This window comes from Pelmatolapia mariae, linkage group LG2 (genome assembly GCF_036321145.2).
Source record: "Pelmatolapia mariae isolate MD_Pm_ZW linkage group LG2, Pm_UMD_F_2, whole genome shotgun sequence".
In the NCBI taxonomy this organism is placed as follows: Eukaryota; Metazoa; Chordata; class Actinopteri; order Cichliformes; family Cichlidae; genus Pelmatolapia; species Pelmatolapia mariae.
In genome coordinates, this window is record NC_086228.1 from 35,893,965 (window position 1) to 35,907,115 (window position 13,151).

The following is a 13,151-nucleotide window of genomic DNA, read 5'->3' on the forward strand; positions in this document are numbered from 1 at the left end:
TGTTCTGACTCTCACTGGTCCTTGGCCTTGTTCATTCAACCAGGCGCACAGTGTCAAAGTGCTGGATTTGGGGTGAAACCCTCCATGCATGGTAAGGAGCTTGCATGTCTTGATGTTAGTGGCTTCTATCCCCACTTCAGTTTTGGCCAACAGAAATCTGAGTCTAATAAAATGATCCTTTCTAAACGGGAAATGCATTAAAAACATATATGTGATATTCTTTTTCTTTTCAGTATATTAGAGTCATCATTAGAAAATGAGTGACAAAATGTTTCTGTTGATGCCAACAAGGACAAACGCTTTTGTCACTTTGACAGATGCAGCGTGATCAGAAATATCTGCGTGCAAATCAACCCATCAGTGGATTAGATAAAGTCGTCCTATCAGTGAAAACTAGAAAGAAAGCACCGAGACGATACTTGATTCAACATATTTATTGTGGCCTCACCGTTTTTTACCATTTTACATGGAAACACGAGTTAGTGTGCGTTCGTATCAAAGCATGAGGGGTACAGTGTACAATGCATAAAAGAAAGGTCCAGTGCAAAAATATACCAAAGTATCAAAAGAATTATCTTATAAATGATACAGGAGCAGACAGATATATTTTCAGATATTTAGCCATATAATATTTGGTCTTATATAATCTCAAAACAACGGTTCTGTTGGTCAAATAACACCAAAAACTTCCAACTAAAGAATAAAGTCAGACTACCATGTATGTAACATGTAATTAGTTGGATTTTGGAAAATATCACCCCCCCCAAATTCACCAGGAAAATCATTTTGCTTATTGATGAGTGACGCAATAGATGTCAATATTTAATCTTAAAAGGCTAATGTATACAGTCACCATCCCTTTCACATCCTCTTCCTCCTTCTCTTCATCACAACCAAAGCTATCTAGATATCTAAACATATGTTCTAGGTATTATTTAAAGAAATTAAGCTTCTTGAAGCCTCTTCCTCATTAATCCTATTGACACTTGACTAAAACCTCCTAACTACCTCCTCCAACTCTGTCCTTCCTTTCCTTGAAGACTGAATTCTGCCTTTTTAAACACCAGTTTTCATCACACTCTCCCACACATCACATCCACAGGGTGGAAAACAACAGCTGACACTTAAGTGAATACTGCAAAAACGCAAGCTGCTTTGTATTCATTTTTTCTCGTCCTGTATCACGCTTCATCCCACTTTGCAACACAATCTGGAGAAATAACAAGGTTGGGCTAATTGTTTGGGTCCATCTCCATCAATTAAATCTTACTTTTAATCAGAAAAGCTGTGCAAATCTACTTGGTGCAATAAAGATGTGCAATCTGATGCGACAGGTCTCCGTGAACCAAACAGAAATAAAAGGAAGCGGGCGTGGGAAGCTAAAGAGACAGCCAGGGGTGGGAGCAAGAAGCTGAAGATGGGCAAAAGATGCCGAGGGGATGAAAAGTGGCAGCAAGAGGAAACGTGTTGTGAAAAGTGAGAGAAAAAGAGTTTGTGGGAGAGTTAAGGATGTGAGTCACCACAGACCTGATACAGAATCTATCACGTTTTTAACCAGTGGAAGGTGTAGGAGGAAGTGTGCTGTTCCCTCGCTCTCTCATTAGCGATACAGCGATCGTCCAGTGCTAAGCAACAGGGAGCAAAGAGTGGCAGCAGGCAGACGCTTTGCTTCAAATAAACCAGAGAAATATCCCCATTCTCTAAAAGAGTAGCTTTAGATCATAAATGGATAAACCCTGATAAAAAAAGGAAACTGTTATTAGGTGTCAAACTGGTCAGCTTGCAGATGAGCTGATTTCATATGCTGTTACTTAAAGCAGTCCAGAGAGCAAGACAGATACTCTCAATCGTTCCAATGTTAAACCATGTAAAAGAAAAGTGGTTATTGTAATAGAATTTCATTATGAACTCTGCAATTTAATCAGTTTTGAAGACAAATGAGAGTTATGGAGTCAGAACTCATTTAAGAGCTGGTTTATTTCCCAGCATATACCCTAACGGTGTATGACAGAGTGTGGAAGCAGGATGAGCAGATACAGGCTGTTCGATAACTGAAAGTTAGAGCTGAACAAAAACTATAAAAACTGTGGAGCACTAGGTTTTGGTCTGCTCTCCAGTGTAGGTCTGGCCACGGTCCTGCTCAGGAACCTGACCAAAGCTGTCAGTTCTACACTTTCACCTTTCCCTGTAGGCCTGACCACAAGCTAGCACAGCAACAGTCTCTATGTACTTGTCCTATTCCATACTTAAAACAAAAAACCCACATATACAGTAGCCTACAGGTATTTTAAAAATGTTAACATTATTGGTGAAAAAGTTAATTAAAAAAAGCAAGCTAGGTAAGGTGTATTTACTCGTGACATGCTTGCCAGGATTTAATTTAACCAAATTTAATTTCAGTTGTTATCCACTTCAAACAAGGATAACAGTTTTAAGGTGCCTTACAATCTGAATCTATGTAAATATTAGCGCAAAGTATGCTACGTGTGTACAAGTTACTCCTTTCTTTTATGAGAAAAGTGACTCATTTCGGTACTGCTAGCCAAGCTTTGTTTTCATATAACAGCTAACAGCTAACGGCTAACAGTATTAGCTAGGAACTGCAAGTTAGCTAATCGTTACGGCATATTTAGGCCCTGTTAGCGAGCACCTCTAAGCCTGGTAATATTAGGTCACAATCCACTATGTTAATGCACAATAGCCACGTTAAGCTATTTGTTAAGTACGTCAGACAATCAAACACCTTCTGTCCCCGAAAGAATCGTTGTAAGACGTGATTAAAACTTAGCAATAAGACAAAAACTTCATTTTCCAGTTCAAAATATTCTCACAGAACCAGCTGTAATATTTCTCACAAGTCATAAGTCTATAATAAAAGTAAAATGAAAGTGTCAATGTATATAAAAACATTTGGCACAATGATAACGACAAAATTCAAGAGTGTGCAGGATAACGTAAAAAACATAAAGTTAGCCGTTTAAGCAAAATCTCGTAGAGGAGAAACAGAATAATAAAATGGATAAATACGCAGATTCACATTTGAAGGTAAAAAAAAAACCTGCAATGATTTCTTTACCTTTACCAAACCAAATAATACTTAATGCATACATCTGTACTATTTAATACAAACACTCGTAACATTGACTTGTATGTATTTTGTTGCAACACTTTGGGCCTGGGTGAGTTTCCAAGGTGATCTAAGAGTTTATCAAATTAATAACGTGATTCATAAATGAGATCAGTTGTCACTTGTGAATCTACTGTTAGAATCAAGGAAGCAAATACATCAAAGCTTTCATCTTTGGTTTCTTGCTTTGAAGCTCACTGAATAAAAGACAAAGAGAATATTCTGATTCAGGCCCAACTCACTACATATCCTATATTTTATATCTTCATCATGTTGCCCCATCAAAAACTGGTCCCACAGTGGGTAGTGTAACAAATACTGATCCAAAGGTTAGCAGTGATCTCTTCAATACTGACGACAGGATGGCTTTTGAAGCGTGCAAGAGGGCAACTGTGCAAAACGCCTCTCTTATACACGCAACAAGAAAATCAAACAAACAGAATTCACATTTGATTTTAGATGATTCAGCCAAGTTTGTGAGACCTGTGAGCAGCTCACATTCACAATCAAAGACCGTGGGGGGCATGCACGACTCTGTTTTAAGGTTGAATTTCACATTCGTAAGCCTGCAATTCTGTACATATATGTAAAGATGGCGTGTAATAAAATATTTAGAAAACAGTGCATCTTACAGGATTATATACATCAGAAGCTATACAAAAAAGAGCGAATTATACTTGCTTTATATCTCTATTTATCTACACTATTTATGCTGCACATTTAAATTGCTCCTTTTATGTTAAATGGCTTTTAAGGTCCTTTGCAAAAAGAAATGCGATTTAAATGACGTGGTCCAGTTCTGTGGTAGACTGACCTCTCACACTTAGAGCTGAGGGGAGGGGCTGTGCTAGCAACATATATTCAAACTAATTCAAACTAAGCAACGCAGCAAATATACCCATCAGTATTTTTTTTTTTTTCCACACTTGATAACGAATTTGCAGACTAGTTGCGTGAGAAAATAATTCCTATCTAACATTTGATAGTGCTATATATTAAATAAAATAGTGATATGTATTTAATAAACTAGAACATGAGTCAGTACAGTAATATGATAGTTTGTTTGGGTTCTACCACTCTGATAAAAGCAGTTCTATCAATTCAAGGACTTCATAAATACTGGAACAGTTTTGAGGTATTACAGACAGGCAGCGAACACTGTGGATCTAAAACTGCTCCAAGGACGTAATCATGGCACGAGCAACAAAGATGGAACGACATAAAGCAGCCCACATTTCATTAAATGCCCAGGTGATGTACAGAGTGAACAAAGCTACTGACAGACAAACACTAGTTAAGTGATGATTACTCTCTGGTGTGTGCAGCAACAACTGTGATCCAGGTGTGAGGATGCCGATGATCCAGAAATGCATCAGAGCTGGGCATTTTAAAACGCACACAATCGAATACTTGTTATGCACATAATTAAGTCATAATTGATTCTTGAAAAAAAGAAAAAAAAAAATCCAGGCGCTGAACAAACAGCCAGGTGTTCATGTGAAATCCCAGAACAATCGTCCACGTGAAGCCCTCGGTTTTGGTGAAACGTCACGTAAAGTAAAGGAAAAAAGATGCTGGCACAGCTGCTTGTACCTTTGAACATTTCTGTGGATGTGTGTTTGTGCTGAAAATCATGTCCAGGCGTCAGTGCTGTGACCCACGCGTCAGTAGTCGAGGATGGAGCGATGAATTCAAGCTTTTTTCCTGCAGGCGTATTTTTGACCAGCTCAATCGTTGATCATAATGGTTTAACATGGCGACTGCACAAGGCTGAGGGACGGATGGAGGAATCGAGCAGACTCTTGCAATGGTATCCACCACTTCACGGAGGTCAACGCAGGTCAGCACAAAGCCAAAAAAACACAACAAGGCATCACCAGGATAACCCAGAACAATGAAGGCAGACGCCCACCAGTTGATCCCAGAGGTAACTGGTCTGGTTGTTACCAGTTGAACAGCGAGTTCTGTCCGAGAGTCATGAAGTAAATCTGACTGCTGCCGCCCGACTGCACCGACGCAAAGAAAACCTGCAACAAGACAGCGCTTTTAGGAACTGAAATAAAACAAACAGTGCATAAATAAAGGGAGTGAGATTGTTTTTTGTCGTAAGTTCCTCCTACCTTGTCATTCCTTTCACACAGGAACTTCAGCTTTTGAGCCTTTTTATGCATGAACACTCCCTCCAGGTTCCCCGTGTTCGCTGACCTCAGCTCTATGGCCTTTTCTCCCCAACCCATCACCTGGTTGGACTGAAGGTAGGCTGGATTGGAGAGAAACAGACGAGTATGAGTCTCCTACAATATGTCTCCTACATTTTTACTCCTTACATTTGAATACCGCCTCATCTCCATGCCCCAAAAACACACACCCACAGATTGACTACCATCTTATTTTTAGCCCACCCTGTCCCCGATCTGTCTCCACTGAATGTGGTTCAGGTTAAGTTCTCAGTGGCAGGACAGCTGCTCATCCAGATCTAGTGAGTCGAACTGGAAAAATCTACAGTGATGTTAAGCAGTGCCTGACTAATCGTTGCAATTGTGTTGTTGTTAGTGGCACCTGCACAAAGACGCACTGTGTACAAAAATAGACCTTTATGGGTGTATATAGCATTTGCATAAAGATGTGTGCTCCAACATTACCGACAGATGTAGGCATTTCCCCCCACTGCAGCACTGTATCCTTGGTGATACGGCCATAGGTGTCAATGTAGACGCCCTCGTCTTCATAGCAAACCAGGACCTCTGTTCCAGCTTTGTTTGGCAAAATGATGATTGCATGGGGACGGATGGGACCCGGGATCTGCAGAGTAACGCACACACAAACACAACATGAACACTCTTTTTTTAAATTATTGTTTGGAAAGAAAAACCCAAATTAAAAACCCCAGAAAATACTATAATCTATGTGGATTGCAGAAAACATGAAGGCTGTTCCTTCATGCTATTTAAATGTTATCTTACAGTCACTGGTGCAATGATCCAAAGACTAAGGTTCAGTTCTAAATGCACAACCATTGCAACAATCAAATGTAACAAATTCATAGTTACAACTTTATTTCAAAGACTAGATTTCATGATGAAACTAAAGTCCTTGACTAAATATGGCGGCATTGTATCAGAACTGACCAGATACTCAGATTCTCACATTCTTAATTTAATATCTGGAAAACAGTTTAACAGAGACTGAACACAGCAGCCTTTATTTAAGATCAAATCCCAGGAGGAAGTAAAAAAACAAGTTAGAGATTCGATTTTATGCGAAGACACATTTCACTGCTCAGTTAATCTAAGTTTATCTAACTTGAACTTTATTTAAATCCATTCAGAAAAGATTATTTCCACATCTTCGGTTCAGCACTTAAACAGTTCAGAAAAGTGTTATTACATTATTTCACTGAGAATATCTTCATAGTAGTTACCTAAAAATATATTTAACAGTTCAGACACATGTTCACAACAGCTCAGGATGTTTATCTAACCAGATGAAAAACATCTCAACTAAGATCCATTTACTTATCCAGCAGAAGGATGAACCCAACGCTTCAGAAACAGGTTTCTAATAAATCAAAGGGTCCATCAAGCTTTGGTGATTGGACAAATATATCGACGATAGGCGGAGCCTTTCGCTGATCTTTTTTATTTTTTTTGCCCGTGAGTACATTTGGTAATAATGTTGGTTGAAGCTAAGAGAAGCAGTCAAAAATAACAGCGCTGCTTTAACGAACAAAAGCATTTTATTTCAATTTTAAAAACCCACAATGTTGGAAACAAAGAGAAACGAGCTTCTTTTTCCCACTGTAACGTGTTTACAGGCTGTTCCAGTGTTTATCTGTCAGACACACTTGACCGAACAACAAATACAAAATTAAACAAAAAGTAAGTTAAAAATCAAAATGTCTCTTCCAGCGAACATAAAACTCTCTGATGTAAAGTTAAGTCTTATGTTGGATTTGGCGCATCTCAAATAAATAAATGAATAATCCAAAAAGTATCTATAATAATACTGAAACAAACAAGAAAAGAAGCTAAAATATTCCCTCCAAACAAAACTTAGAAATTTAAAATGCGCAAATCAGTCCGTGCACGATTGCATTGCTCCGCCCATCAAAAAGTCTGCAGCTGCACGACTTTATCTCCTATCATCGGTTATTGGACTGTCGGTTGGAACATTTTTACATATCGCCCAACCTTAACCCTGGAGAAACCATGGGGTCAAATTTGACCCCATGGTTTCTCCAGGGTTAAAGTCCATAAACTTGAAGGAGAGGTGTTTGTTTGTTGCCAGCCTCATTTAATCTAGAAACTCAGAAATATCTGTTCAGACACTTTTAGCAAACTAGTTATGAAATATTCCAACCAGCCAGAAGCGTTCACTGCAGCAGGTCTGACAAGATTTAACTATAAAAATAAATCATTGCAACTTTCTAAACATGAATATCAGACAAACTACAAATATTAGGACAAACACTGCAACGTCAATGAATCCTTTAACAGATTCCTACAATAAAAGAAGAAAATGTTGTGCTGAGCTCTGTGCCCGACACAAACACTGCGCTTCACACCGAACACCTTACCAGAGTGTGAGCCACCACAATCCTGAGCATGAGAACAGGCATCCACAGCCGCAACGCAATCTTAATCCTCTGCCTCGGAATCAGCATTGTTACATAGTTTGCAGGCAAGAACAGGAGATGGCTGTGCGCGCGTGTGTGTGCGCGTGTGTGTATACTTCTTTAAGTGGGTGGGCACATTGTGTGTGTGTGTGAGAGAGAAAACGTTTGAGGGTTAGGCTTCGCTTACAGGTGAACTGATTTTAACAGTAACAGAAATCACTGTTTTGACGTCTTTAACTGATTGTGTGTGTGTGTGTGCACCTAAGACAAGAATGAGTGTGTATCAGATAACAGCTACTGGGAAAAGCCCCAGGAGTGTGAAGGTTCCTCCAGTGTGCACGAAGAAAGAGAAAGTGAGTGGGTTTAAAGGAGTGCTGCAGCTACAGCTGAGTGTGTCTGGCAGAAAGCTCCAGTGTGAGTGTAAGAGAGACAAGAGAAGAGGAAAACACGGGAAGGAGAGCAGAAATGATATCGAAGCAGCAGCAGTATAAGGCACCGGTGTAGTAGACAGCTGTGAGCAGGCTTGCTTAATATACACAGGAGGGAGGGAGGGGGGGGGGAGCAGGTCAGGACACACACACTCACTTTCTCTCTCTATCTCACACACACACACACACACACACACACACACACACACACACACACACACACTCACACACACACACACACAGAGTTAATGATGGTAAGAGAAGGAGGACAGAAGGGGTGTATTTTTAGAGCTTATTTCTCTCTTCATGTGTCTCCAACTCCTCCTTGCTTACAGAAAGTAGCACAGGTTAGCGGTGGCAGGGGCGCTGTGTGTGTTTGGGTGTAAAAAAAAACCAACCTCACAGAAAGAAAGTTTATAATCGCTTTAACTCCACGCAGCAATTTGTGACCGAAAAATCGAAATGTGACACGAGTCCTTTCAGAATGACTCACAAAATGATTCAACGTTCCTCGTATGGATGCTAGGCGGACAAATATAAAGAACATCTTTAAATAAACCATTAAACTAGAACAACCAGCCACCCACTCACACTCCACACCACATGTAGTGCTGTATAGTTTGCACAGTAAATCAACCGATGGAATCAGATTACCTTCAGATTCTGGAAAGACTGATTAAATAAAGGCTCAAGCCAAAATGTTTCCAGCGTAAAGTTGAACAACTTTAATATAAACTGAGCCTCGAGCCTCTCCAGTTGTTGCTAAGAACATATTTAACAGGATGTGTCAGAATGTGAATATGACTCACTCAAGCTACAGCGAGCTTTACATGCCCACATACAGCAGAGGAAGAATAATAAACAACTGCTCCAACTGTACCAGCAGTGGGCGATTGTTCACAGTTAAAGAGACAAATACATTTACAGCACAACCTTTCTAAACATTAAACACTAAACAAGTCAGATTTACATGTTCCCAACAAGGACCAAACAAAGAAAGACTGGCTGTGCTGAATCCAGCCACCAAATGCAGTTAGCATGTGCATCGTTTACTTTCACCAAAGAGATCATGCAGAGTTTCTTTGTAGCCACAGGTGTTGAAAACACACCTAAGATGCTCCAGTTCATCAGTGCTGTGACTGTGTCACTAGCCGTGCATGTTTTCAGTGTGTACTTTAAAGTGAAAGTGAGGCTATTATGCAAAGTTTAACTGGGACAACCCACCTGAGATTAAATCGCTTTGTATGTGACCTATAAACTGAAATGAATCTGATGCAGATACTGAGGCTGTAGCATATACAGTCATGGTACCTCTTTCAATTCTAAGGTTTTACATATCAGGAAATAATTCATTAAAAATGATTAAGCCTTAATGCAGCAGTAGTGTGTAGTAAGGGTGTGCTTAGTTTGACATGGTGTACAATGTGTTATTGCCTAATTTAAAGTCCCTCTAAGGAGGGTGGTGACTTGACTGGACTGTGAGTCTCAGTTTATTAGGTTTATGTGGCAGGACGTGGCTTGCGATGCCACTGCAGGTGAGATGGATGCATCTGAGTGGCATCTACAATCACGCCTCGCCAGCTTATACCGGACCACCGGGTCCTGTATTGGCTGTTGTTGTGGGGGTGTAAACAAAACATGCTGAAAAGCTTGAAAATGTCACCGGGTCTGCTGTGGTTCGTTACAGTTTGAGAACAGCACTTTGGTTCTACATGTAAATGGTAAACGGACGGCTTCAACGTGGGGTTAGTATCTTGCCCAAGGATATTTGGCATGCAGACTGGAGCAGACTGGGATCGAACCACCAGCCACTGTTAGTAGGTGACCTACTCTCCCACCTGAGCTACAGCCACCTGCATCAATGACACTAAAGCATGTGACTCCTTTAGTGTCATTGCTCGTGTCTGTCTCATTTTCAGGAGGCGGTGTCGAGTCTGTGATGAATCTGTTGGGTCAAGCTGTGCTAATTCTAGAGAACATCACAAATCAAACTCCTCCACAGCCACACAGGAAATGATCAAACGCTCCAGTGCCTCGTCAAAACATCCACATTTCAATATCAGCTGAAAATTCAGCGTACACGCATAAAAGATGTGTGACAGCAGCTTCACTCAGTCAGTGTCTGCAGATTTAATGAAAGTTCAAACACCACATGTGAACGTGAGTCACAACAGTTTGATATTAGTTCCCACAGACAGAGAGTGAGGGCGAGCAATGATATTTTGGTAAATGCAGAAAGAGAGACGATAAAATTAAGAGAAAATGAACAGTGGTACATTGAATGATAGAGTGACAGTGGGAGGGAGAAAAGGAAGCGGATGAAAGAATAGTTTCTGACAGCCATCGACTGTGTGGGAGGAGAGTGGAGGGAACACAGCAGAAATGCAGGAAAGTAATGACTGACATGTGTAGACTGAGTGGGAGGAGGGCTATACTGAGATGTATACTAAGAGATGAAGAGTGAGGTGATATGGTCGACTGGAGAGCTGATAAATGAAAGAAAAGGACTTAATAAGCTGCTTTAACAGAAAGCTGCAGGTACAGAGATCAGACATCGGTTTAGTCTTTAAATATGTAAAACTCTCCCGATGACAACTACAGGTCACCATATGAGCCACAGTGATGGAGCAGAGCAGGGAAACCCTCAAACGATCCCACATCACAGACTCGACGCGCACCTTTATGGCAAAAACAGTGATGACTGGCACTAGCGACCTCGTTCAACCTCGTTTTTCCTATTTCAATGTGACATCTGTGATTGCTGCAACTCCGATGGTAAGAAATCTGTATTCAGATCAAAATCAACTCCAAAAGATAATCATGTCTAAAATGGGCTTTTTGAATAATCCTGCTAACAAAACATGCAAACCAACACAAACAGACACGCAAACCTCCTGAGTCGAAGTGATGACGCGATCCTCAAAGAGTACGAAGAACAGAGCAGATGCTTACATGTGTCGGCAAGTAGAGGTCATACGGTGTTCCAGAGTCGACGTCAATGGCGTGGAAACCAGACACGGAGCCGTAGATGACCTTTAACCTTTGACCTTCCTCCACTGTCAGGTCAACAGAAAGGGGCTTTTGAGGCAGAGTTCTGAAGGACTGGGCAGACACACAGACACGATGATTAAGTTAGATAAGTTTGCACATTAGCCTAATTACATAATCTAAAGTGGAACTGCTCCATTAATAATAATGCAGTGTCACAAAAACTGCCATCCTAAGATAGTCCACCTAATTCTTCCATACGGTATATTTTTGGCCTTTTAAAATGAGAAAAAAATGTGACACAGTATGGAAGAGAAAGTAGTTCAGGCCTCAGAGGACAAACAGAAATGGGACACATCTCTGCTGAGAGTCTGTGGTTATGAGACCCAGAACCCTGATGTGTCCTGTCTGTGTACATGTAAGTGTTCGGCTGTGGAAATAACACAGCAATAACCCACCAGTGCGTAATCAATGAATCGATCAATGGGAAGGAAAGCTGAGCAGGCATATGAAACTTAGCTTCACTTTGTCTGTAGTGCTGTTAGTTAGCATGCTAAAACCAGCCTGTTTACATGACTACACCCACTGTAAAAAGGCATGTGCTTCAACTTTTCAGCTAGAAGAAAAGTCTGAGATAAACTACTGTGGCCATTACGATTACTACAATATAGAATATATATCTAATATATATCTAATATATATACAATATACATCTAAAAAATCTTCTGATAAGTGGTACTTTCCATGATATTAGTATTTCACAGCTCCACAGACTGATGAGCTTATATCTTCCGTATCTCTTATTTTATATTGCATTTCATTCATTTGTTACCAACCTTAAAGGCCATGAATTTGTGGTAGGGTTTTGGGGCCCAAGCGTACACCTCCACAGCATTCTTCAAGGCAATCACCAAGAACTTTATCTTCTCATAACGCACTAGAAAACAGAAAAACAGAAACAAAAACCAGCAGTAAGGAGCATGAAAAATCTGATACCACATATTCTACACGTAGCTCCTAAAGATCACTACATAAATAACACCTGTAACCTACATTATTAGTAAGTTTGAAGCTCTGTAAAAGATCATTCTGTTTTCATTTACAGAGTGTACCTACCCACTTTATAGTGGACACAGCCCTCTAAATCACCCACTGACGTCCAGCCCTGTCTCTTCTCCACCTCTGGGTCATTACGCAGGATTTTATTCCTTAACCAGGACAAGTAGTAGAGACGTAGCTTGTTCTTTTTTCCTACAGACAGAGAGGGAAGGATGTAAATGACTCCTGCTTCAGTGTGACAAAGTTTCAATCGGTTTCTCTGAGGTGACGGAGCAAACCAGAACAGAGCATGAATATCGAGCAGTCATCCACACACAAGTGTCAGTTTTACCTGAAGAAACCTGCTAAAAAGTTACAGTTTGAATGTGGTCTGTTTGAACTACTGTGCAAAACTCTTTAAGCAGAGTTTAATCATTATGCAGGGCAGAGTGCTGCACTCTGTGTCACTGTTTCTGTAGCTCTGAACATTTGAACATGCAGCACATATACCTGATATAGTAATCAACACATTGAGTCCTTCAAGTACGTCCATTTGTTGAAACCGTCGCCTGCTGATGAGCGGGTACACCTTTCCCTGACCACTTCGATCCAGCAGCCACAGACCGTTTTCTGTGCCCACCAGCAGATTCACACCTGCACGCCAAAACAGAAAATATCAACACTGACACAGTTTGTATCAGTCATTTTCTGAAAAAATCTACTTCATTCAAAAACACAAACAACATAAAACACATAAAAACTACATACCCCATAATCCAGCACACAGAACCTCCGCGTTGAACTTCTTTTTGTACTTTCGGATCTCTGGCGTGTCGCTCTGTGGTCGAATGTTGGTTGGGTTCACATTAACCACGGAGCCCTTCCTGTGGTTCTCTCTCTTCAGTGGCTCGCCCTTTAAACCCGCTGAATGCAAAAATTATTCAAGATAAAAGTT

General features: G+C 40.5%; 1 protein-coding gene across 5 annotated transcripts in view; it reads right to left on the bottom strand.

The window, feature by feature from the left end:
• Positions 1-419: 419 nt before the first annotated feature.
• Positions 420-13,151, bottom strand: part of LOC134646166 (misshapen-like kinase 1) — a 57,749-nt gene continuing 45,017 nt past the window's right edge. For all 5 annotated transcript variants that reach the window (XM_063499923.1, XM_063499953.1, XM_063499942.1 and 2 more), the window contains 8 exons: positions 12,965-13,120; positions 12,707-12,850; positions 12,275-12,409; positions 11,995-12,095; positions 11,123-11,272; positions 5,770-5,929; positions 5,248-5,387; positions 420-5,154 (listed from right to left, as the gene is read on the bottom strand). In XM_063499923.1, coding sequence (XP_063355993.1) covers positions 5,071-5,154; positions 5,248-5,387; positions 5,770-5,929; positions 11,123-11,272; positions 11,995-12,095; positions 12,275-12,409; positions 12,707-12,850; positions 12,965-13,120 — 1,070 coding nt within the window. In that variant the 3' untranslated portion in view covers positions 420-5,070. The remainder of the gene's footprint in view (positions 5,155-5,247; positions 5,388-5,769; positions 5,930-11,122; positions 11,273-11,994; positions 12,096-12,274; positions 12,410-12,706; positions 12,851-12,964; positions 13,121-13,151) is intronic.